Consider the following 26,414-nt stretch of genomic DNA (forward strand, 5'->3'; position numbering starts at 1 on the left):
GGAACAATTGTTATAATTTGACTATGGAGTTGATGCTATTTAATATTATATAAATGTTGGATTTCTTGAGTGTAACATTATGATTATGTAAGGCATAATGCCTTTGTTTTATTAGATACAGGCTGAAGTATTTAGAGTTAAGTATCATGATGTCAGTTCTTACTTCCAAATGATTCAGCAAATATAGTTATTCAGAGAGAGAGAGAGAGAGAAAGCCACCGAGAGATAAGTAAAGCAAATGTGCCAGAATGTTAAAAACTGGTAAATCTAGGCTGATGGTATACAAGTGTTTATTATTTTTTTCCAATTTGTTATATAGGTTCAAAATATTTCAAAATAGAAAAAGGGGCGGGAGAGGTTCAACATAGGCTTCCCAGGTCAACCAGGTTTAGAAGGTGAATGGGAAAACACAAGCAAAAACAAACACACACAAAAGCAGAAAGGGTTAGGGACAGCTCAGCTCATCTATCTTTCCTTTTGTAGCAGTGTCCTGACTACTAGAACCTTTAGTCTGATCAAATGGACAAGACTCTGAGAATTATGTTATACTTTACACCTATTGCCTGTATTATATATAAAAATAAACCCACAAAATCAGCGATAGTTATAGAGGGCATTTTGGGGGAAATTTGAAGATAGACTGTATACTAAATAGTAATATTGTATCAAGGATAATATCCTTATTTGTGAGAATGATATTGTGGCTATGTAGGAGAATGTTTATGTTCTAAGGAAAGAAATGCTAAAATATCTGCCATTTACACTCAAATGGTTGGGGAAAAATGTGTGTGTGTGTGTGTTTAGAGAGAAAAAACAAACATGGCAAAGTATTGACAACTTGAAGATTTTGAGAAAGGGTGTGCGGCTATTTATCGTAATATTCATACAACTGTTTCATAGGTTTAATATTGTTTAAAATTAAAAGGTGGGACTAAAATCAACTACACGTCAATAAAAAAATTTTTTTTAAATAGGTGGGGTAAAGTTTCCGCATTTCCTTTGGTTCTCCTTAGGTACCTGCTAATTGGTTTGGCTTTCTTTTAGATTTACACTTTTGTCATATCTTCCTCCTTGTCCCCTTTCAGCCTAACAAAAGGATATATAAATGAAAGATCTATGCATGTTTCCACATAGAAAATTCTTCTCCAATAAGATAGTTATTGCTTTAAGATAGAAATGAGTGAGGACAGTATGGAGTAGTAGAAAAGTATAGGCTTTATAGTAAGACTCAGGTTCAAATCTTGGTTCCAAAAATTATTAGTGATGTGACCCTGGAAAAGGTATATTTGATCAGGCACACAGCAGTTGTTTAATGATTGGTAGAGATTTGGGACTAGGTAGTAGTAATTATTATTTCAAGGACACTGGTTGAAGACAGTAAATTTTCTTGATATTTCCGTTCTGCAATCACTATATCATTTGCCCCTTCCCACCCTTAAACTGATAAAAAAGGAATCACAACATTGACCTACCTCAGAAGGAATGTCACAAAGTATAAAAAAAATTTTTAATGACATTTATAATTAAAAATTCAATGCAGCCAACATTTATTGAGCCCATACTTTATGGGCACTGTGCTAAATGCATAGTTCTTGCCCTTAGGGAGTTCACCACTTAGTGAGGGAAACACTTAAATACACACTCAGTACAATACAGGTGAACTGCACTAAGTGCTAAAATAGAGGCACAAAGTATTATAGGAATACTGAGAATGGAGTAAGCAGCTCATTCTCACAAGGATTATCAGGAAGTGCTACATAGAGGAGATAAAACAAAAGCTATGAATTGAAGGATATATAAGATTTCAACAGGTACCAAGGGGAGCAGGTCATTTCAAGTAAAGGAAATGGTTTTAGGGACTTCCCTGGTGGCACAGTGGATAAGACTCTGCGCTCCCAATGCAGGGGGCCTGGGTTCGATCCTTGGTCAGGGAACTAGATCCCACATGCATGCTGCAACTAGGAGTTCACATGCCACAACTAAGGAGCCCTGGAGCCACAACTAAGAAGCCACCTGCCACAACTAAGGAGCCTATGTGCTGCAACTAAGGAGCTGGTGAACCACAACTAAGGAGCCCGCCTGCCACAACTAAGACCCAGTGCAATTAAATAAATAAATAATAAATAAAAGGAAACGGTTTTAGCAAAGGTACAGAGAATGAAAGATCATGGTAGGTTTGTAAGGGAATATGTATTTGGTATGGAATAGCTAGGTCTTCAGATGTGTTATGAAATAGAGGGGATGAGAATGAAGGAAAAATCTGGAGCTGTATCATTGTTTTAAAAAAATGGCCCTGAACACTATCCTAAGGAGTTTTTGCTTAATTCTGAGGTCTGTGGAAAGCCTTTGAAATTTCCTAAGCAGAGCAGTGACATGACTAGCTTTATGTTGGCCAAGTCAACAAATGTACTTTGTTGGATATAGTGGAGGAGAAAACTGGAGAAATAAAAATTTTGTTTGATGTTTCTCTTCTAGGTGACTGGGTGGATAGTGATTCCATTAATGGAGACAGAGAACACAAGAAAGTACCTGGATATTTGTGGGATGTGGGGAGGTAGGGAAAAGGAAAGGAAATCAGCTTTGGATATGTTTGGTTTAAGTTGCCCAAGGAACAACTCATATGCAGATGTACAACACGTGATTGAACATTCTGATAGCTTGGATAACTGTTCAGCAAATATTCACTCTTATTGCCCTCTTACTATGGGCAGAATATACTTCTGTGCCCTACTGATGTGGGAACTTATGTTGGTGAACCTGGGGCAAGCAAAGCCTTGAAATATACTTGCTCAGTAGGGCTTATGTTTGTGAGCTTCAGATAACACCATGAGAAGATCAGGTCCTGGCTAGTTCACTGGTCCAAGATGGATAAGAGACATGTGGAGTACCCACATATGGAGTACCCAGCCAGCTTGCCAACTGCAGCTAGACCTATAAGCATGATAATAAACACTTACTATTGTAAATCACTAAGTTTTGGGTAGTTCATTAAAAAGAATAGCTGAACAAGGGAATTCCCTGGCAGGCCAGTGGTTAGGACTCGATGCTTTCACTGCTGTGGACCCAGGTTCAATCCCTGGTTGGGGACCTAAAATCCTATAAGCTGCGTGATGCAGCACCCCCCCCCCAAAAAAAAAAGAATAGCTGAACAATACTACTATATATTTAGAGCATGAAAAATAACTAGAGATAATACCTCCATCAGTTCATGGCATAAACAATTGTAGTACTCTAAAGTAAAAAGAAATCCCCTAAACACTCTCAGGCACTTAATTCCCTCAAGGATTCCCTATGAAGCAGCATTTGATGTACAAATCAGAGTGTTTCATGTCCAAGACTTTTAAAAGAATTAATTCAGTCATTCCTATAGTTGAGAAACATACTGTAGAGCAGTATTATGTGCTAGGCAACTAAGGAAGAAAAGAAAAAACTTAAAAAGATCAAGTATCTACTATGTGACAGGCACTGTGGTAGATGCTTTACAAAGATGAACATATTTAGTATTCAAAGCAACCACGTGAAATATATTATTTTCCAGGTCCCATCCCCAAGAGATTATGATTCAGTAGTTGAGAAGAGTGCAGGAGATACAGAACATGCATTTTAAGCAAGCCTCTAGGTGATTCTGATGCAAGAGATCCATGAATCACACTGAGAAATAGTGAGAGAAAGAATGAATTTGCATGATGGCAAGTGGCATGCATTTTTCAAATTTATTCTTCCCAACCCATTTATTACTCTTACATCAAGCCATGAAAAACAGACATTACTATTCTCCTTTTATAAATGGTTAAACTGAGGCACAGTCAGGCTATATAACTTGGTTAAGGTATCTAGTTAAAATGTGACAGTGCCTGGACCTATAAATCTAAATATCTACTAGATATCTCTTGATGCCCCGTTGTAAGTTCAAGCTCAACATATTCCAAAAGAATTAATCATTTTGTCTACCCAGCCTTTGCCCCAAACACAAACACATCTGTTCCTCCTCTTCATATACCCAATCTCAATAAATGGCACCACCATGTACCCATCTATCTATGCTAGAATTCTCCTTTGCCTGCTAAATCTAATAAACTGCCTTATCCTGCCAATTTCACCTTCTTTTCTTAAATTAATTTTTTACTGAAGTATAGTTGAATTACAATGTTGTGTTAACTGCTGCTGTACAGCAAGGTGACTCAATTATACATATATATATATATACATACTTTTTCATATTCTTTTCCATTATGGTTTACCACAGGATATTAAATATAGTTCCCTGTGCTACACAGTAGGACCTTGTTGTTTATTTATTCTGTATATACCAGTTTGCATCTGCTAATCCCAAACTCCCAATCCAACCCTCTCACCTTAATAGTTTTCATATTTGCTGTTTCATATCCACCCACACTACTACTAACTTAACAATAATAGCTTCATTTATTGAGTGCCTACATCATATCTAGCACAGTACAGTAACCCTTAGATCAACTCTGTGAGGTGGGTAATATTACTATCTCCATTTTATAGATGAGGACTCTGAGGCTTAATAGCTTTGATTTGATGTCCTTTTGCCTCTATACAGATGAGTTCTAGTCAACAGCTCAGCTTTCCCTCTCATCTTTCCTAGTTCTTCTCTCTCCAACTAGTTCTAGAACACCTCCTCTTGTTTATTCTACTGACAAATGAAACTTAACAAGATGAAAACTAAACCTACAGCAAACTTTTCCTATTTTCCTGTTATCATCACTGGCAACTTCACAGTTTTGTAGTCTTTAGTGTTGAAGTTTATAAGAGGAATCATGATGTAGTAGAAAGGAACAGGAAAGAAAGTTAGAATCTGACCTGAATTTACTATTTGATTTCATATTTTTCTAGCTTTCTAGCTCTAAACTCTGTGCTTATTAAGTTTCCTTAAATACAGAATGAGGTTAAGGGTAATACTAACTCATGTAGTCTTATATGGGAAAAATATAATATATAGCGTTAAATCCATTTCTGAAGAAAAAAAATCTCTCCAATGTGGCACACTCATAAGTTGGTACTCCAATATATCTTAAACCCATAGTCTTGATAATCTTTGTCAGTCAAATCAATCTTCTGCTTAAGTATCTGAAGTGGCTATGTCTTATCTACTGAATAAAATGTAAACTGAGCTCTGCAGATACCTGACACCCTCAACCATACCACTGCCTATTCTTACACCACACTAGCTTTACTCTATGAAACAATCCAGTGGAGCCATTTGGTTCACAAGCATTACAGCTTCTTATTCCTCAGCCTGCTCTCATTCTGTCCCTTCTGTATTTCAAAGCCCTCTCATTTCTTTTACCAATCCTTTCTTCTTATAAAGAAAGGTATATTCCTTTCTTTAAGATCCAGGTTGGTAGCTAACAAACAACTAGGTGTCTGGATCAAAACAATGAGTGCATGCAGTTCAAAACAAAGGCACCACAATGAGACCGGTAGGAGGAGTGGACTCACGATATAATCAAATCCCGTACCCCCCAGGTGGGCAACCCACAAACTGGAGATTAATTATATTACAGAGGTTCTCGCACAGGAGTGAGAGTTCTGAGCCCCACGTAAGGCCTTCCAGCCCAGGGGTCTGGCACCATGAAGAGGACTTGGCTTTGAAGGCCAGCAGGACTTGAACACAGAAGCTCCTCAGGATTGATGGAAATAGAGACTTCACTCTTAAAGGGCATACACAAAACCTCATACACCCTGGGACCAAGGGTAAAAGCAGTAATTTGATAGAAGACTGGCCCAGACTTACCTGCTGGTCTTGGAGGGTCTCCTGGGGTCGGGGAGACCCTGGGGACATAGACAATGGTGGCAGAAACATCAGGGAGCATTCATCTGCATGAGCTCTCCTGGAGGCTGACACACCTTGGCACATCAAGACCCGGCAGAAGGGAACAGGCTGTAGGCTTTAGTGCTGGGATGCCTGAGGCCAAATAACAAACTGGATGGGAACATAGCCCCACCCATCAGCAGATAGGCTGCCTAAAGACTTCCTGAGCCCACAGCCACCTCTAGATAGCTTCTAGATACAGCCCTGCCCACCAGAGGGCCAAGACCCAACTCAACCCACCAGGGGGCAGACATCAGAACTAAGAAAACTATAGTCCTGCAGCCTGCCGCAGGCTAGACACTACCCTGGGACCAGCTGGCCCCTGGCCCTTGGGTGACGAGAGGGGAGTGTAATCCTGGGACACATAGGATGTCTCCTACGGAGGACTACTTTTCCAAGATGGAGAAACATAACTAACCTTCCACATACATAAAAATACAAATAGCAATTTAGAAAAGATGAGGAGACAGAGGAATATGTTTCAGATGAAGGAACAAGATAAAACCCCAGAGGAAGAACTAAGTGACATGGAGATAAGCAATCTACCCACGAAAGAGTTCACAGTAATGATCATAAAGGTGATCAAAGAACTCTGGAGGAGAATGGATGCACAGAGTGAGAAATTAGAAGTTTTTAACAAGGAATTAGAAAATATAAAGAACAACCAAACAGAACTGACAAATATAATAACTGAAATGAAAAATACACTAGAAGGAATCAATAATAGGCTAAATGAAGCAGATGAATGGATCAGTGAGCTGGAATACAGAGTAGTGGAAATCACCACTGCTAAACAGAAAGAAGAAAAAAAGAAAAGAAAAGAAACGAGGACAGTTTGAGAGACCTCTGGGACAACATCAAATCCACTAATATTCGCATTATAGGGATCCCAGAAGAAGAAAGGGCCTGAAAAAACATTTGAAGAGATAGTAGCTGAAACCTTCCCTAACCTGAGAAAGGAAATAGTCACCAGTCTAGGAAGTGCAGAGTCCCATACAGGATTAACCCACAGAGGAACACACTAAGATATGTTGTAATCAAAATGACAAAAATTAAAGATAGAATATTAAAAACAACAAGGAAAAAGCAACAAATAACATACAAAGGAACTCCCAGAGGCTATCAGCTGATTTTTCAGCAGAAACTCTGCAGGCCAGAAGGGAGTGGCACAATACACTTAAAACTGATGAAAGAGGAAAAATCTACAATCAAATAATACTCTACCCAACAAGGCTCTTGTTCAGATTTGACTGAGAAATCAAAAGCTTTACAGACAAGCAAAAACTAAAAGAATTCAGCACCACCAAACCAGCTTTATGACAAATGCTAAAGGAACTTCTCTAGGCAGAAAAGAAAAGGCCACAACTAGGAACAAGAAAATTACGAAATGGAAAAGCTCACTGGTAAAGGCAAACATACAATAAAGGTAGGAAATCATCCAACCATATAGCTAGTAGGGAGGTTAAATGACAAAAGTAGTGAAATTATTTGTAACCACAATAAGTGGTTAAGGGATACACAAAACAATTAGATGTAAAATATAATATCAAAAAAAGTAATTGTGGGGCTTCCCTGGTGGTCCAGTGGTTAAGACTCTGTGCTTCCACTGCTGGGGGTGTGGGTTTGATCCCTAGTCAGCGAACTAAGATCCCACATGCTGTGTGGCATGGCCAAAAAAAAAAAAAAAAAAAAAAGTAATTGTGAGGGGAAGAGAGTACAAATGCAGGTTATCTAAAATGCATTGGACATTAAGAGATCAGCAACTTAAGCATATGTGTATACAGACTGCTACACAAAAGCCTCACTGTAAACAAAAATCTCTAATATATGCACAAAAAAGAAAAAGGAATCCAAACATAACACTAAAGATAGTCATCAAGGACTTCCCTGGTGGTGCAGTGGTTAAGAATCCACCTGCCAATGCAGGGGACACGGGTTCAAGCCCTGGTCCGGGAAGATCCCACGTGCCGTGGAGCAACTAAGCCCGTGCGCCACAACTACCAAGCCTGCGCTCTAGAGCCTGTGAGCCACAACTACTGAGCCCACGTGCCACAACTACTGAAGCCTGTGTGTCTAGAGCCCGTGTTCCACAAGAGAAGCCACCACAGTGAGAAGCCTGTGCACTGTAACGAAGAGCAGCACCCGCTCACCACAGCTAGAGAAAGCCTGTGTGCAGCAACGAAGACCCAACACAGCCAAAAATAAATAAATTAATTAATTAATTAATAAAAAAAAAGATAGTTATCAAATCACAAGAGAAGAGAACAAAAGAAGAAAGGGGAAAAAAGACCTCACAAACAAATCCAAAACAATGAACAAAATGGCAATAGTAACATACCTATTGATAATTACCTTAAATGTAAACAAACTAAATGCTCAAACCAAAAGATATACACTGGCTGAATAGATATAAAACAGGACCTGTATATATGCTGCCTACAAGAGACTCATTTCAGATCTAGAGACACATACAGACTGAAAGCAAGGGGACAGCAGAAGATATTCCATGCAAATGGAAATCAAAACAAAGCCAGAGTAGCAATATTTTTATCAGAGAAAGTAGACTTTAAAATGAAGATTGTTACAAGAGATAAAGAAGGACATATACATAATGATCAAAGGATCAATCGAAGAAGAAGATATAACAATTGTAAATACATAGGAACACCTCAATATGTAAAGCAAATGTTAACAAACGTAAAAGGAGAAATTGACAGTAACACAATAACAGTGGGGGACTTTAACACACCCCACTATCCCATCCCCACTTCTATGGTCACCTTGGAAAGCAACAACCTGGAATCACAGTGAAAACCACCAGCTTTGCAATCACCTAATGTATTAAAACTCCTTCAAATGTCCATTCCCAGAGAACTGTCATTATTTGACCTGTCTGGTGGTTCCTTGGAAGGCCCCACTCATAGGCTGTCTTTATTTGATCTGACTTGGAGCTTGCCAGTGCAAACCATCTTTTTTCACAGAGAAGCTTGTCAAAAACAGTCATAGACAATTGTTTAACAGTGCAGCTGCCTGAGGCAGTAGACAACAGGGCAAATGAGAGGTTCCAATAAACTAAAACGAAAAAAATAAGAAATGAGTTGTTAATGGGGGCTTTGAAAAGCTCAGGTATGAACCTTGGTATTGAAAAGGCCATACACATGTCCAGGATTGTGCACATGCTCAGGAATGACATGAAAAGGCCCTAAGATCACAATTCTGGGTACCCTTGAGAGTCTGCATAAGCAAGGAGCAAGCAGAGTTTTAAACTGTCTGGTTAAGTGTTGACTGCATACCCCAAATTGCATACAGAGCCCCTTACTATAAAGTGGAACACCTACTGGTTTCAGGCATATAGGGAAACTTCTGTCATTGTTTCAGGAAACCATATCTAAAGAACTAAAGGAAAGTGTGAGAACAGTATCTAACCAAATAGAGAATAACAATAAAAAGATAGAAATTATTTTTTAAAGGAAATTCTGGAGCTGAAAAGTACAATATTGAAATGAAAAGTTCACTAAAGGGGTACAATGGCAGGTAAGAATCAGCAAAACTGAAAGATAGGTAAATTGAGATGATCCAATCTGAGAAAAAGGATAGAAAAATGAATGAAAACAATGAACAGAGCCTCAAGAGACCTGCGGGACACTGGAAACCCCTACAAAAAAAACCCCAAAAAGCACACAACATACTCCCTAACAGTTTTCACAGAAGAGAAGAGATAGAAGGGGCAGAAAGAATATTTGAAGAAATAATGGGTGAAAACGTCCCAAATTTGATGATGAACAACAATCTACACATCTATGAAGCTCAATACATTCCAGGTAGGATAAACTCAAAGAGATCCACATGTAGATGTATCATAGTCAAACTGTCAAAAGTTAAATATAAAGAATTTTGAAAGCAGCAAGAGAGAAGTAACTTGTCAAATCCAAAGAAATCTTAACAACATTTGATTTCTCATTAGTAACCAGTAATGCCAAAAAATGTGGGATGACATTTTCAAAGTATTGAAAGAAAAAGACTGTCAATCACAAATTGTATATCCAGCAAAACTATCCTTCAGAATGGAAGGATCAACTTCCATCACTACTGGATGAAGAGCTCCATTACTCGCACCTAAGTGTAAATTATTAAAACAAACAAACCAACAAACATAACCTAAAAAAAATTATTTTTAACCCCAATCATTCAAAGACTTCGGAAAAGGTCCAAAGAGGAAACAGCAAGCAAATTAAGAAATACGTGTTCAAGAAAAAATATAAATATTTGGTAGGAAAGGTGAAAATCTGTGATATTTCAAGAAAGACTGCTGCCTGCCTCCCTCCTCCTAGTTCAGTGAGGTAAGACTCCACTCTTGCTGCAGCCAAGAACATAGTGCTATTTCTTCTCTCAGCTACCAGCTGTAAGGCTTTCTTCCTGGGAGAATCAGGACATCAATGTTTCTCATACTGCCTGCAGCCATCTATTGCTGAAGCTTAGTCCCAAGTGAGTGTGGTGGAGAGGTAAGGGGTTCCCTTCTTTTATTCAACCTCCACTCATGGAATGGAGACTCTATTTTGGGCATGGCACACTGAGAATACTTGAGGAGCTCCAATTTAAGGGAAATGAAATTTCAAATCACAATGAGATAACATTTCACATCAACTAGGATGGTATAATAAAAACAAAGCAAAACAAATAAGAGTTGATGAGGAAGGATTTAGAAAAATTGGATCCATCATACATTTCTAACATCTATAATGTAAAATGGTGCAGTTACTTTGGAAAACAGTCTGGCAGTTCCTCAAAAGGTGAATCATAGAGTTACCATATGACCCAGAATTTCCAATCCTAGGTATGTGCTTAAGAGAACTGAATGATTTTGTTTATATGAAACATCTAGAATAGGCACATCTATAGCAACAGAACGTAGTAGTTGCCAGAAGCTGGAGGGAGGGAAGAATGGGTAGTGACTGCTAATGGTTATGGGGTTTCCTTTGGGGTGATAAATATATTCTGGAGTTAGTAGTGGTAGCTATTGTACAAGGTTATGACAAAAAGTCCATTGAATTGCATACTTTAAAACTCTAATGGTGAGTTTAATGGTATGTGTATTATATCAAGAGAGAGAGAGAATGAAAGAAATAGTTACTTTTTACTTGGAACTTTGTCATTATGGCTTAGGAGTTTGAAAATCACGTGGTCAACCTTACGCAGTGTCAACCATACACTAATAGCTTACCTCAGTTCCTGTTTCTCTCCAATCCCAAGCCCGACTTCCCCCTGGCCACACTTTGCAGTCCTTATAGATTTTAGTAGAGCCTTGTACTTTCATTTGCCCCCATGAGAGGGAAGCAATTTCAGGGGAAGACATAAGGAACTTAATTGAACTCTGAAATTGAAAGAAAAATATACTAAATCAGTTTTAAAGTAAGGTTGAAACAGCTCCAAAATACAGGAGCTATACTATAAACAGAATGTATTTCAAAATATAATGCTGTATACAAAATATAGTAAGCCCTGGTCCTCTATGAGTTAAGAAGCATCTTTCTCATTTATGTGGTTGTCACTTCTTCTCCAGAGGTCTAAAAAGTGAAATGTTTTTCTTGGGATCCTGAATCATCCAACCATGGAAACTAGATACTACAATTACTTCTCAGACTCTGGAGGGAATTCTCAGGATATTTTTGAGAGATAAAATTAAAGGTGGAGATTTACTTCAGCATGATGGAGTGAGGAAGTTGACAAATCCTTTCCCTAAAAGCAGGTATAAAGCTGGACAAAACTGTCAAAATAACAAGTTGGCACTCTGGAAATAATATTAAAGACATACTGCAAACTGAAAAACGCTTATTCATGAAAACCACTGAATTTCAGATAAGAACAGTAAGATGTTTTGTTGTTCTTGCCTGGGATTACTCCCATGCCCCTACAACAGTTCTGTTGGCACAGAGGCTCAACTTGATTGGAGCGGGGCATGAAAACCAACAGTCTTGCTGCTAAGGCAGAGGAGGCTCACTTGATTTAGAGCATTTTCAGTTAACCTGGTGATTTCAGTGGCAAGTAAATATGGATGGCAGGTGGCTCTGCTTCCTTAATATTGTAAGCCTGTTTGGAACAAGCAATGGATTGTCAGAGTAGACAGGGATTTAAAAGGAATTCCCAAGAGGTGCTTGATAAGCTCTCTATCCAGAGTGGAGCAAAGGCTGTGAGCATATGCATCAAAGACAGGAATAGGCCTAAGTCATGGAAATGTTCTGGGCCAATGGAGCCTATAAAACATGCAAAGTGAAGAGGTGAGGGGGCTCAGAAGAATGTAAGAGCCAGGGAAGAGGTGAAAACATCTGAACATTGAATGTACTCCCCAGTGCACACACTGATCCATCAGTAGAGAGGGTAAGTCTTACTGGCTTGAGGTGTTTGAACACAATCTTTGGCTGTACACTAAGATATATAGGCACAGAGGAGACCCCCTAGGAAGCCAAGCTTAAAAGTGAAAACAAGGGGAACTCCCTTACGGTCCAGTGATTAGGACTTGGCACTTTCACTTCTGGGACCAGGGTTCAATCCCTGGTTGGGGAGTTCCCGCAAGCCATGTGGCACAGACGAAAAAAAAAAAAAAGAGAGAGAAAGAAAAAAGAAGTCCTTAATACAGATTTCAGTGGCCACACATTGCATGGGAGACAGAATCCACAGATTTAGTTTCGGCAAGTGACTAAACAGAAACAAATAAACTAAGAACAACAATGTAGGGGGAAAATCCAAATCCAGACTCTATAATACATTATCTAAAATACCCAGTTTTCAATAAAAAATTACAAGACATGCAAAGAAACAAAAAAATGTGACTCACACTCATCAACTGAAACAGTATCTGAGCACTCCCATATATTTGATTTAGCAAAGACTTCAAAGAAGCTACTCTAAATATGTTCAAAGAACTAAAGGAAACTATTCATAAAGAATCAAAATTATGATGAAACAGGGGATGGGCAAGTTAGGGGGAGGGGATTAAGAGATACAAAATGCTCTGTATAAAATAGATACGCAACAAGGATATATTGTATAGCACAGGAAATTATAGCCATTATCTTGTAACTTTTAGTGGAGTATAATTTGTAAAAATACTGAATCACTATGCTGTATACCTAAAACTAATACAATGTTGTAAATCAACTATACCTCAGGGACTTCCCTGGTGGTCCAGTTGTTAAGAATCCGACCCCCAGTGCAGGGGACGCGGGTTCCATCCCTGGTCAGGGAACTAAGATCCCGCATGCCGCAGGGCAACGAAGCCTGTGTGCTGCAACTACAGAGCCTGCATGCCCCAACTACAGAGGCTGTGTGCTGCAACTAAGACCCAACGTAGCCAAAAATAAATAAATAAATATTTAAAGAAAACTATACTTCAGTGTAAAAATTATGACAATGACTCAATGAATATAGAATCTCAATAAAGAGATAAGACATTTCAAAAAAGAATCAAATGGGAATTCTAGCATTGATAAGTACAATAACTAAAAGGTGCTTGATTCAGGTTTCTCCAGAGAAACAGCACCAGTAGACTATATATATTAACAGATTTATTTCACAGAAGTGGCTCATGCAATTGTGGGGATTGGCTAGTGCAAAATGTGCAGGGTAGGCTGGCAGGCTGCTCTCAGGCAAGAGTCGTCATTTCAGTATTGATGTGTTATTTCTTCTTCCTCAAGGAAACCTCACTTTTCCTTTTGCGGCCTTTCAACTAATTGAATGAGGCCTTCCAAGAGTATTGAGAATAATCTTCTTTATTTAAAAGTCAACTAATCGTAGATGTAAACTAGGTCCACAAAACACCTTCATAGCAGCACCTAGATTATTGTTTGATTGGATAACTGAGTGCTATAGCCCAGCCAAGCTGACACATAAAATTAACCATCACAGTCCACCCCTTGTTAATATGGTACCTATATACATGTCCTTAAACTGTATTTAATCTCCAAATAAAGACAATAACAAAGTGATATTTCTCCCTAATATTAATAACTACTAACCCATTTTTAAAATGTATAACAAAGGACATATACACACTATCTTTGGTGCTATGGGAGGAAGACACAAATTTATAAAACATGATTCTTGTGGAGAAGTTAATATTACACTAGAGGAGAGAAGACATATGCAAATAACTAACAATTTTTTAAAGGTGACTTTTAAAATTACAAGGTAACTTGAAAAGTGGTATAAGGAAATTGTAATGAACTGTTATGAGGGTTGAGAAAGACTTCTGTACTAGTCTGCTAGAGTTTCCATAGTAAAATAACAAAGACTGGGTAGCGTAAACAACAGAAATTTATTTTCTCATAGTCTGGAGACTGGAAGTCCAAGATCAAAGTGCCAGCAGGGCTGGTTTCTGGTGAGACCTCTCTTCCTGGCATGCAGATGGATTCTTTCTTGCTTTGTCCCCACATGGCCTCTTCTCTGTTCATGACCACTCTTGATGTCTTTTCCTTTTCTTATAAGGATACCAGTCCCATGGGATTAGAGCCCCAATCCTCATGGCCTCATTTAACTTTAGTTACCTCCTTAAAGGCTCTATTTCCAAATATAGTCCCATTGAGGATTAGGGCTTCAACATATGAATTTTGGGGAGGCACAGTTCGGTCCATAGTAGCTATCCTATGGCAGTACTACACAGTCTTGATTACTGTAGCTTTGTAGTCACTTTTGAAACCAGGAAGTGTGAGACCTTCAACTTTGTTCATCACTTAAAAAACCGTTTAGGATATCCTGGGTTCCTTGCACTTCCATATTAATATTAGGACGAACTTACACATTTCTACAAAAAAGGCAACATAATTTTTCTTTCAGTAAAAATAATTATTTCATCAGAGAAATTGGTTTCAGCCATGCTCTTAAGAAATAAGAATAGACTGATGCATAACTCTTAAGAAAAAAGATGGTAAGACACTTCTAAAAGTGTTTCTTCAATGAATACAATTCTATTGCAACAGAGAATTCAGTTATCATTAAGAGAAAGAACCAGAAAATGGCTGGATTAAATCTTGTTTATATTACTTCTTTTTATTTTCATATATTTTCCTATGAAACTATTTTGAAGACCGTAGATTCCTACTTCTGTTGACATTTAACAGCTTTTTCACTACATATAACATATCCATATACTTCTAGAAGTATTTCTTGTAAAAGTGAGTTTTAAACAAACCTAAGTAAATTTGCTCATTACTAATTAGGAATTCCCAAACTGGCTCCACAATTGAATCCAGTTCACTTCAATATACATTTGCCAGGCTTACAATATCTGTAAAAAAAATTGTGTGACAAATGCAAAGATAATATGTTGGGGAGACAGAAATATGTATAAATTATTCCATTATAAGGCAGACTGTTAGCAATGTAATTTGACAAAATTGAAGGCTAAGCCATTAAATTTTAAAATCAAAGCATAATTACATTCAATTAAATGCAGAAATATCTTTTAGAGTTCAAGAGTTTTCACGAATGTATAAACTTGCCAGTCATGAAACAGAATGTATCTCGAAATTTCCCTTGTGCACCTTTCTAGTCAATCCCCTTCCAAGCTCAAAAGAAGCTTTTGATTTCTATTCCCATATATTAGCTAGACCTTCATATTGATGGAATTTTACAGTACCTGCTCTTTTGTGTCTTTCTTCTTTCACTCAAAATGCTTTTGAGATTCACCCATGTTGTAATATATATCAAGTGTGTATCAGTCTGAGTAGTAGTCTGTTGAAAGACTATATCACAATTTATTTACCCATTCTTCTTCTGATGAGCATTTTGTTTGTTTCTTTTTGGTATTTTGAATAAACTAGTCATTGATTCTGAATGCAAAACTGTTTTGTCTTTTCTCCTAAAAGAATGTGAAATTTGAACTATCTTAAGAAATTTCTTATTCATAAATAAAGACTGAGTGTAGGTAATTTAATGCTTATTTAAAGGCTTCTTTATGGCAGTAGCAATAAATCAATTACAGGTTTTTTTTAAAGCTACTTTTTTTTCTATCTTTACCTTTTAGTCTGATATATATAATGCAATTATTTAACTACGTAAATTGGGATTAAATTCTTGTAACCCATAAATTCTCTCAGCCCAAGGCAAGAAGAGACGGTGCTTATCATTTATTTTTTTTCCAAGAATAGACTTAGTGAAGGTATGACCTAAACCTTGCTTTGTAGTACAACATCTCTCATCTTTTGGGTGGATATAACTTTTGATGCCCAAGGACTTTGTTCTAATGCCAATCTTGATTAGAAAAGCAGAAACTCTAATCCTATTTATCAGTCCCCGCTTTGAGTAACAGTGTCAGCACTGAGAAAAGAAAAAAATTATAAAGCTTTTTTTTTAGAAAGTTATATTTACAATCCCATGGGAGAGCAGGTGAGGTGCTGGAAAAACTGAAAGCGAAGAGAGAGAAAGGAAAGAGGCAGGGGGGTAGTGTTCAGAAAATGATATAACTAAATCTTTCTTTTGGTTTGAAGGTTTTATTTTCCATCAAAATTCATTCACAAAGATATGATTTTATTTAATATTGTGTACCTGCTTTTCATTTAAGGTCAATTAAGTTATGATCTTATGAAGATTTTTGTATCTTTGCAAAACTGATAAGTTCTGGGTCAAATTTTTCTTAAACTGAGGTCTTTGGGGCCCCAGGTATAGAGATATATACTTGGGAGTTTGAGAGTTCTACCAATATATTTCAGTTTAGTTTTTTTTTTTTTTTAATTGAGGGATAGTTGACGAAAAATAATATATAAGTTTCAGGTGTACAACACAGTGATTCACACTTTTAAAACACAATTTTTAAAGGCTATACTATATTTACATCCATTATATTGTAAAATATTGGCTATATTCCCTGTGTTGTACAATATATGTTTTAGTTTAGTTCTGTTTCATTTCAGTGTTGTTTAAAATATTTTACTACACATTAAATTAAGACTTCTCTTTTGCTATGATAATTCATCACATTTTCCTAAAGTGAGACTTTTCTTTCTTTTTTTTTTAACTTTTTTTTTAAACATCTTTATTGGAGTATAATTGCTTTACAATAGTGTGTTAGTTTCTGCTTTATAACAAAGTGAATCAGCTATACATACACATATATCCCCATAAAAATATGGAATGCTTCACGAATTTGCATGTCATCCTTGCGCAGGGGCCATGCTAATCTTCTCTGTATCATTCCAATTTTAGTATATGTGCTGCCGAAACGAGCACTTTTTAAACTTTTCTATTGTGGCACAATATACATAACATAAATCTTACCATTTTAACCATTTTTAAGTGTGTAGCTCAATGGCATGAAGTACAGTCACGTTGTATAGACTTTAATTACATCAGTATTTCTTAAACTGGAATTTTCAAGAGTATTTGTAAATTTTATTTTTCTTTTTTATAAAATTAATTTTTATTGGCATATAGTTGCTTTACAATGTTGTGTTAGTTTCTACTGTACAGCAAAATGAATCAGCTATACATATACATATATCCCCTCTTTTTTGGACTTCCTTTCCATTTAGGTCACCACAGTGCATTAAGTACAATTCCTGTGCTATACAGTATGTTCTCGTTAGTAATCTATTTTATACATAGTATCTATAGTGTATACGTGTCAATCCCAATCTCCCAATTCCTCCCCCTCCCAGTATTTGTACATTTTAAAAGAACATTTTTTTCCTTTAAAAAGGGTTTGTAGGGACTTCCCTGGTGGTGCAGTGGTTAAGAGTACGCCTGCCAAAGTAGGGGACACAGGTTGGAGCCCTGGTCTGGGAAGATCCCACATGCAGTGGAGCAACTAAGCCCCAGCACCACAGCTACTGAGCCTGCGCTCCAGAGCCCGCGAGCCACAACTACTGAGCCTGCGTGCCACAGCTACTGAAGCCCACATGCCTAGAGCTCATGCTCCACAGCAAAGAGAAGCCACCACAATCGCACTGCAACGAAGAGTAGCTGCTGCTCGCCACAACTAGAGAAAGCCCGCGCACAGCGACAAAGACCCAACACAGCCAAAAATAAATAAATAAAATTTTAAAATAAATAAATTAATAAAAAGGGTTTGTAATTTTTTTTTTTAAGTTTTTGGCTGCACCCCACTGGTATGTGGGATCTTAGTTCCCCGACCAGGGATCGAACCCTCAACCTCCTGCATTGGAAGGCAGAGTCTTAACCATTGGACTGCTGGGGAAGTCCCAAAAAGGGTTTGTATATTATTTGAGATTAAGAATCAGTATTCTAGGTAATAAAGTCCTCTTATAGAATTTTTTTCTCTTGATAAACGAGCATTCTTTCTTTCTTTAGATAATAAGTCTGATATAGAACATTACAGTTTTTCCCTTTTTTACCTAGAAATGCAGAACAAAATTCAATTTTTAATTGTGGTAATCATTTTCTCTGTTCCCAATATAATTACTTGCCTATATATTTCTTTATTTTCCTTTAATTATAAATGGTCCTATTTTGAATGGTTTATATTATACTTTGAAATTCTTTTTAGTAAGTAGATACTATATAAATTTTAAATGCGCACTGAAATTTTTGGCTCAAAGTAGTAAACTATCAACTACAAATAGCTGAACTCAATCTAAATTTTAGGAATTTTCTTCAATAGTAGCAGCTAATATTTTTAAAGTACTTACAGTGTGCCAGGGCATTGTGCTAATCAATTTACTGTGAATTATCTAGTAAAATCCTATGTTGTGGGTAGTATTATCACCCCGACTTTACAGAGGTTCAAAGAAATAAAAAATCTTCCGCAATGTCCTGAGGCGGTTCCGTTAGGAATCAAGTCTTGCTGAACTCCAAAGCTCAGGCTCTTAACCAAAATGCACATTGTATCCCAAGCTGCACATTCTACTTTGCATTACTGATGGTTTTTCTGAAATTCTTTGTGGGAGAATGCTCACTGCTTCTCCCAACGAAGCGGAACCCTGTCTTGTAACAAACTTTTTGTCCTTGCACAAAGTTTCCTACCATGTCCACCCTCAGTGCAGTCCTAGTCCACCCTCTGATCTTGGGCCGCTACAGAGCCTGGTCCCCAGATCTTCGTGCCTCAACAAAGCCCCTCCCCCTCACACGCTGGCAACCACAGCAGGGCCCTGTCCTCTCACACCTTGGTCCCTGTGAAGAGCCTGGTCCCTTTAGACGCTGATTTCCTAGCAGGGCCCCAACTCCGCAGACTAGTGATCCAGGCAGAGCCTCGTTCCATCAGGCCCTCGTCCCCCAGAGTTTTCAGACACTACTTTCCAGGATAGGTGCGGTTCTTGTACCTTAGCAGTATACCTCAGCAAACTTTCACTGAGACATCTCCATACAAAGGTTCCATCCCAACCCCTAACTCAGGGCACCTCTCCACCTTTCCCCTCTCCAACTTTTTCTCAGAATCGTTTTTTTCCCCCTATTCTGCTCTTTTGTTGCTTCTTATTCACTCTCCTCAACTTCCCCCACCATCTGGTGCCCCAGTTTCTGTCCCGGGAGTGCCCCTCCAAACTTACCCAACGCCCTCTCTCCGAGGAGCAGCGATCTCGAACGGCTCCCTGCTTTACCTCTCACCTTTGCTCTCGAGGACCCGGCTAGGCGATCCCCCCACGACTCGCGCGGCCCTGAAAAAGTCTTTTGGCCGGTTATCGAGTGAAGCTCCGCCCCCTTCAAGCCTATTGGTCACCGCTCCTAAAACTCCCGCCTCTCCAGCTTCCAGCCCGCCTCCCTGCCCTGCAGCCCTTGTTTTCATTCCCCTTGTCACACGAGGCAGTGGCGAACCCGAAGTGGGAGGAGCGAGGGAGGGGGAAAGAGAGCGGAAAGCGACAGGCACTGGGCGCCTCTCTTTCCTACGTCTGATTCGGTTCTCGACTGCTCCGGGCCACCGTTGTATTGTGGGATCGCTGCGCCGTGCCTGAGACGCTCGGATCCGCAGGGGCGCCCACTTGCTAGCGCCTCCTGTCGTCTGTAAGGTTGCCCTGCCATTTCTCGGCACCCCAACTCCCCCCACCCCCCTATCGCCTCCTCCTCCATCCTCCAGTTCAAAATGGCGGCGGCGGCGGCAGCGGTGGTGGCTATGGCTCCTCCGGGCTGCCCGGGTTCTTGCCCCAACTTCGCCGTAGTCTGCTCCTTCTTGGAGCGCTACGGGCCGCTGCTCGACCTGCCTGAGTTGCCGTTCCCCGAGCTGGAACGGGTGCTGCAAGCTCCGCCGCCGGACGTCGGTAACGGAGAAGGTAAGCTAGGGGCCCGAACGCCCGGCGGGAAGCGGCCCTGGCACGCTCCTTCTCTCCGCTCTTCACAGACACCCCGGACCTCCGCGGCTCTGTCCTCCCGCTGGGGTGCAGTTCCGCCCGGCCGATCTTCTCCTCCCAGCCCCTGGGGTCTTGGGCAGTGGGGAGGCGGGGCGGAGGCCCCATAGGGCCACTCCGCCCGACGCCCAGCAGAGGTGGGGGCATCGCGGGCTAGGTCTGGGCTGGGGGCGGGGAGGGGTCATTGTGCTGGTCGGCCGCCCCTGGGACTGCTATCCCGCGGCGGGGGCCGGGCCCCCCAATCCTTCTCCCTCTCGGTGGCGGGGGAAGGGGAGTGCAGGTTCCGGCCAGCTTTGCGCTTTTCTCCTCTACTCCTCCCTCACTCCCTCCCCTCCTCCCACCATCCTCGCTACCATCTCCGGGGAGGCTGGGCTCATCTTCTCGGGGCGCCCCTTTCTCTCCCTACACCTGGGTGGGCGGGGGCCAGCGGACACTTCATCTCTCCCTCCCTCTAGTGGGAACTCCCCCGAGAGAGTCGGCTCTGGTCTCTTTTCCTTTCCCCTCCAGGGCTGGTTTAACCCCCAAACTCCTTCCTCTGAGTCGGGAGGTTTGCTCCTCCTCCTTAGGAGGGGGTCCTCCTCCATTCTCGCTTTGGGGGGCGAAGTCGGTTCAGCTTCTCCACTTTGGAGGGTAGAGGGTTAATTTCTCCTCCCCCATAGTTTTCCTCCTCCTCCCCCTCCCCCCAAATAATAGAAGAGCATCTCCCCACTTTTCCAATCCCTTCCCCCTTCATCCTGGCATAAGGCTTAGGGGAGGAAGAAGTCGCCCTCCCATTTGCAGGGTAGGGTGGGGTGGTTAGTATGTAGGGTGGAGGAGGGGCTCAGACGGAGGGGAAACAGTTGAAGAAGGTGCTTGTTGCTCATGTTTCTCTCTCTGGTGCCGCCGGTCTATTATTGGTGTTCGCAAGTGGTGCTCCTTCCACATAAGGCCACCGCGCGGCTTCAGGGCGCATGCTCTGCCCGGCCCCATTGAAACTTCCTGCTGCTGCGGCGGCGGCGGCGGCGGCGGCGGCTGGTGGTTCTTTTCGCTGGAGCATCTCCGCGCTGCGCCTGCTGCCTTCAGCCCTCATTGAGCGCATACACTCACTCCCTATTTATTCCAGATCCATGCCTCTGCTTTCTGGCACATTTCTTTTTCCAGAGAAGGTTTTTTTTTGTTGTACTCTGAGCATTGCCTTTATCTGGGAACAGCCCTTGGCTGGAGAAGAAACGTTTCCAAATAGGTCTTTTTTCCCCCCCTTTTTGTCCGTATTAGGTGGCCACAGTGGACTGGGTATTGTGCAAAACAGATAGCTATTTCCTTTACAAGAAATCAGGGTCGCTCTTCAATTCTCCATGAAAATGAAGAAGTTTCTGTTAACAGAATATATTTACATAGCTAGGAAGAGCCCAAGTGTGAAGTTGTTCAAAATATTACCTATAGAGAAAATTATATTATGGCTACCAAAGACTCAAATTAATACAGCAGTTATAGTACAGGCATATATCTCTTCTTACCTGCCCAGATCTCCTCTATCATTCATAAACTCTGGCAAATAAAAGGTTATATTATATAAAGACTTCTGCAGAATTTCTTGAAAAGTTAAACTCCCCAGTATAGTAATTTCAATTACAATTTGATGGCTATCAAATTGTATTTATATTTCTTTTACGTAAATGATCATTATGAAGGAGAGTGCCTTATAAGTTACTTTTAGGATACCTTGGGAAATGATGGTAATGTATCTATATGGGAAATGTGGGAATTTGAGGAAAGGGATTGCTGGTAAATTGTTTTTGGAATGTATTTGGACCAAGTTGGAATGCAGGCATAAATTTTCTGTCCTGGCATTATATTTTGGGTGGTATATAAGATTGCTTGCTTCTCCATTCCTTTTAAATATTTTGGCCACTGCATTTGGCTTCTGTTAGTAACAAGAAAAAATATCAGGGTCAGTCTAATACTTCATGTTACTTTTCTATCTAGGATTGAACAATGGGCGACTAGTTAAGTAAAAAATGAGAAGTAATACGAGTTGAGAGATTATATTAGTGGTGCAGCCATGCATTACTGTTGGTATAGTTTCAACTATAATAATAGATCTTGTCATAAGGTGATCCAAGAATAATAATCAATGTTACACAGTTCAAGATCCTTGACAAGTGAAAAGTCTCTGCAGGTGAAATGCTGCAATTGTGCAGGGAAAAGATCTTTAGGCCTTTGGTGATGGTTAACCTACTTCTAGTAGTTGATAATACTGCTCCAACTAAGAAGATTTGGACTGAGTCTTGGGGAAGGAGTTGTGGCGTACTAGAAGGAGTTAAAAGACATCGGTTTTAGTTGAACTAAATATTTTGCTGATAATCTCTGGACAGCTGAATCAACCTCTTGAATAGTGTAATAATATGTAGTTTGTGGGGCAAATTACTTAATTTCTATGGACCTCAGTTTCTTGAGTAAATAGAGGTAATATCTGAGGATCAAATGAAATGTTTCAGAAATCCTTTCATAAACCAAGTACTTATAAATATTCTTTTTTTGGGGGTGGGGGGCATGCTGCACTGCCTGCTGGATCTTAGTTCCCAGACCAGGGATTGAACCTGGACCATGGTAGTGAAAGTGCCAAGTCCTAACCACTGGACCGCCAGGGAATTCCCTAAATATTCTTGTATTACAAATTTTATTAAAGCTATTTGTGAGGTAGAAGACACAACAATACATTTGGAATGAAAATGTTAAATTTTTAGCATGTAGTGAGAAAGGAGTTTAAGCACAGTGTATTGTTGAGCTATTGTGCTCTTGGGGAAAAGTCTCTGTTATATTTAAAGGAGTTTTGCTCTATATACATTTTAGTATTTTTAAAAGGCAGTTCTTAGTGCCATTTAAATAATCCTATTTTATAAAACTTTTGGTTTTTCCTAGTGTGAATATTCCTTAAAAGGTTTGTAAAGTATATTCTTCTGAGTTGCCAGTTAAATTCTTTTTTACCTAGTCATTGTTGTAGGTATATCGACATTATGACATCTTTGGAGAAGGCTGTATTTCTCTCTGTTGTCCTTGTTTAGGCGCTTTATGATCTTTCCCTTAAATTTTTGTTTATAAGTCTTAATTTGACATTATGGCTTCAGCTTAGAATGCTCTTCACCCCCTACAGTGTCAATTATTAAATTTGGTTTTATAAACTACTTGTTTAGTCTTAAGGATATAAGCTACCATTTATTTTTTTATTTTATTTTATTTTTTGCGGTACGCGGGCCTCTCACTGTTGTGGCCTCTCCCGTTGCGGAGCACAGGCTCCCGACGCGCAGGCTCAGCGGCCATGGCTCACGGGCCCAGCCGCTCCGCGGCATGTGGGATCTTCCTGGACCGGGGCATGAACCCTTGTCCCCTGCATCAGCAGGCGGACTCTCAACCACTGCACCACCAGGGAAGCCCTAAGCTACCATTTATTTATTGAGCATTTACTATGTGTAAACATCATCCCCTTATTTCTTACAACTATTCTCTGAGGTTGGTACTACTATTCCTATTGGCAGGCATAGAAACTAAGGTTCAAGAGATTGATTCAGCTGTCCAGTGCCCAAGATTATACAGTTTTTGGTAGAATCTTAGATTTGTTATTGATATTAGTTAGAATAGGAAAAGAATGTGCCAACTGAAGGTATGTTTTATTCCCTCTCCCTCAGTCTACTGTAGTAGCCCTCCCAATTCTGTGCTCTGTATGGACCTCCCCAGCTTCCTCTTGATGGGAGGTGGTTGATCAGGAGGTATGGCTGTAAACAAAAGTGGACATGAACTTTGTGGAATTACCAACATCCAAGGCTCCCAAGTATCTTCCCTCTCCTCCAGAGGGCATTCTTCTTCAAGAGGAAAATGTAGTTTTTCATTCTTTAAACATAGTCTTTGTATGGGTACTGATTGAGAAGTTATATGTATCTAATAAAAGTCTATTAAGGTGTGTATGGATAAGGTTGACTGAGTTACTGTATAGTATTAAACAAGTTGAATCATTAGTTTTTTTGTTTGTTTTGGTTTTTTAATTTTAATTTTTAGAGTAATTTTAGTTTTGATTTGTGTTTTGCATTTTTAAATGAATTGAAGTTTAACTCTTGCAGTCAAAATGTCAAGTATAAAAGGATATACCTTATTTTTTTAACTGGACTTGTGATTGTAACTTAATACGTTCTCTTCTGTTGGTGATAATCGAATTGTGTGACAGCAGTTTTTAGGTTCATTCATAAAGTAGGAAGATGACTTTACCGTAACTAGAGTCACCATCTGTTGCTTTGAGCAGAAGACCTTACCAGGTACATGTGCCAGGAGTTGCATGGATCTGCAGTGGTAGGCTGTCGGTGGTAGCATTGCTGGAACCACAACCTCTTTTGGTTGAAAATGTCTAGTTTTGGCTCTTCCACCTTTGAAAGAAGAAACATTCTTTAGACATTTATTAGAGGGAAGGAGAGAAAGGTATTTCTTTTCCATCATTTTTGGTATATCACAGAGTGGAGGTAACCAAAAGTTATGGACGCTCGGAGGGAGGTTGTTGGCATTGTCCCAGAACTGGAGGTAATAGGGACAGGAGTTTTCTGGCTAAATTGGGCCTGTTAATGAAAACTGACTTTCTTCTTTTTTAAATTACTAAAAGTTTGCCTTGAAATTTACCTGTGTTGTTAAATTCTCAGCTAGTAAGGAAGGTAAACATTTATTAGCTACTTCATTTACTTAATTTGTATATTGAATAGTTGCTATATTCTAAGTACAGTAAACATTATGGTGATTATGTATTTTTAAAAATACCCTTTCTTTCTTTTTTTTTTTTTTTTTTTTGCCCACGCGTCTTGTGGGATTTTACTTCCCAGACCAGGGATTGAAGCCAGGCCCTTGGCATTGAGAGCACAGAGTCCTAACCACTGGACCACCAGGGAATTCCTTATGGTGATTATTTTAAAAAGACATTAAACATGGGCCCTTCTTTTAAGGATTTTCTAATCTAGTAAGAAGTAACAAAGCTGAGCTTGAGTTACTATCATCATTCAAATGCTTATTTTTTTCTCTGGGATTTTTTTTAATATATAAATTTATTTATTTATTTATGGCTGCGTTACGTCTTCATTGCTGCGCGTGGGCTTTCTCTAGTTGTGGAGAGCAGGGGCTACTCTTTGTTGCAGTGAGCGGGCTTCTCATTGCGGTGGCTTCTCTTGTTGCGAAGCACGGGCTCTAGGCACACAAGCTTCAGTAGTTGTGGCACGTGGGCTCAGTCGTTGTGGCTCGTGGGCTCTAGAGCGCAGGCTCAGTAGTTGTGGCGCATGGGCTTAGTTGCTCCACAGCATGTGGGATCCTCCCGGACCAGGGATCGAACTCGTGTCCCCTGCATTGGCAGGCAGATTCTTAACCCCTGCACCAGCGGGGAAGTCCCCTCTCTGGGATTTTTATCAACTGGAGTTAGTAGTCTATGAATTCTAGTCTATAAGTTAATAGACTAAAATTATCTCTATGACAACTTTATGGTGAGATGTACAACCTCATACAGTGTGGGAAAGTACGAACAATTCAGACCCAAAGTACATTTTAGCCTGAATCATCTATTCAAGAAAGGTATGTGTGTTCCTGGATTTGAGAAAATTTCTTTGGCTGTCTACCTGATGGATATAGTCTTAATATATTGTGCCTGGGTGTTTTTGTTTTGTTTTTCTGTTTTTACTGTGCGGCAGATCCCATTACAAAGTGTATCAGCGTGTTTTCTATTTTCTTTTTATGTTAGAATTTTTGAAGTATCAAATATTGCTTGAGAGAGTAATCTGGGGCTTCATTTAAAAAAGAAAGATTGATTCTTTCAACAAATGTTAATTGATTACCTAATGTGTGCCAGGTACACTATACACTGGGGATGCATCGGTGAGCAAGATAGATAAGATCCTTGTCCTATGGAGCTCATAGTTTAGCAGCAAAGATAGACAATGAAGCAGTGATTTTTTTAAAAAATGTTATTATATGGGCAAGTATACTGTACACTCCAATGATACATATTTTTAGTGAACTTTGTTTTATAATTTGTTTAGCTTTGTATTTATCCTATCTGTATGCTTTTTTCCCTATATTTTTACAAGTTTATCTTAATAATTTTCTGGATGGTAGGATTATAAGTTGTTTTTTTTTCTTTGTATCATATTTTTTCACATATCCTTTTCAATACTAATTATATATCTCTTTGGTAATCACAAAAACAAATTATTTAAGAATAGTCTTACACCAAGAAGTGAAATGGGTGAAAGTGGTCAAAAGGTACAGACTTCCAGTTATAAAATAAA

The 26,414-nt window shown here is 39.5% G+C and overlaps 2 protein-coding genes across 4 annotated transcripts in view; one reads left to right on the forward strand and one right to left on the reverse strand.

The window, feature by feature from the left end:
• AAMDC (adipogenesis associated Mth938 domain containing) overlaps window positions 1-19,485 on the reverse strand; it is a 33,364-nt gene extending 13,879 nt beyond the window's left edge. The window contains exons 1-2 of the mRNA XM_082627888.1: window positions 19,336-19,485; window positions 11,064-11,213 (exon numbers count right to left, since the gene is read on the reverse strand). Of these exons, the coding sequence (XP_082484014.1) occupies window positions 11,064-11,195 (132 nt within the window). The 5' untranslated portion in view covers window positions 11,196-11,213; window positions 19,336-19,485. The remainder of the gene's footprint in view (window positions 1-11,063; window positions 11,214-19,335) is intronic.
• A 172-nt stretch (window positions 19,486-19,657) lies between these two features.
• The window catches only part of RSF1 (remodeling and spacing factor 1), a 175,629-nt gene continuing 168,872 nt past the window's right edge, over window positions 19,658-26,414 (forward strand). For all 3 annotated transcript variants that reach the window (XM_082627860.1, XM_082627858.1, XM_082627859.1), the window contains exon 1: window positions 19,658-20,052. In XM_082627860.1, coding sequence (XP_082483986.1) covers window positions 19,866-20,052 — 187 coding nt within the window. In that variant the 5' untranslated portion in view covers window positions 19,658-19,865. The remainder of the gene's footprint in view (window positions 20,053-26,414) is intronic.

Source organism: Mesoplodon mirus, assembly GCF_964341445.2.
Source record: "Mesoplodon mirus genome assembly, chromosome: 7".
NCBI lineage: Eukaryota > Metazoa > Chordata > Mammalia > Artiodactyla > Ziphiidae > Mesoplodon > Mesoplodon mirus.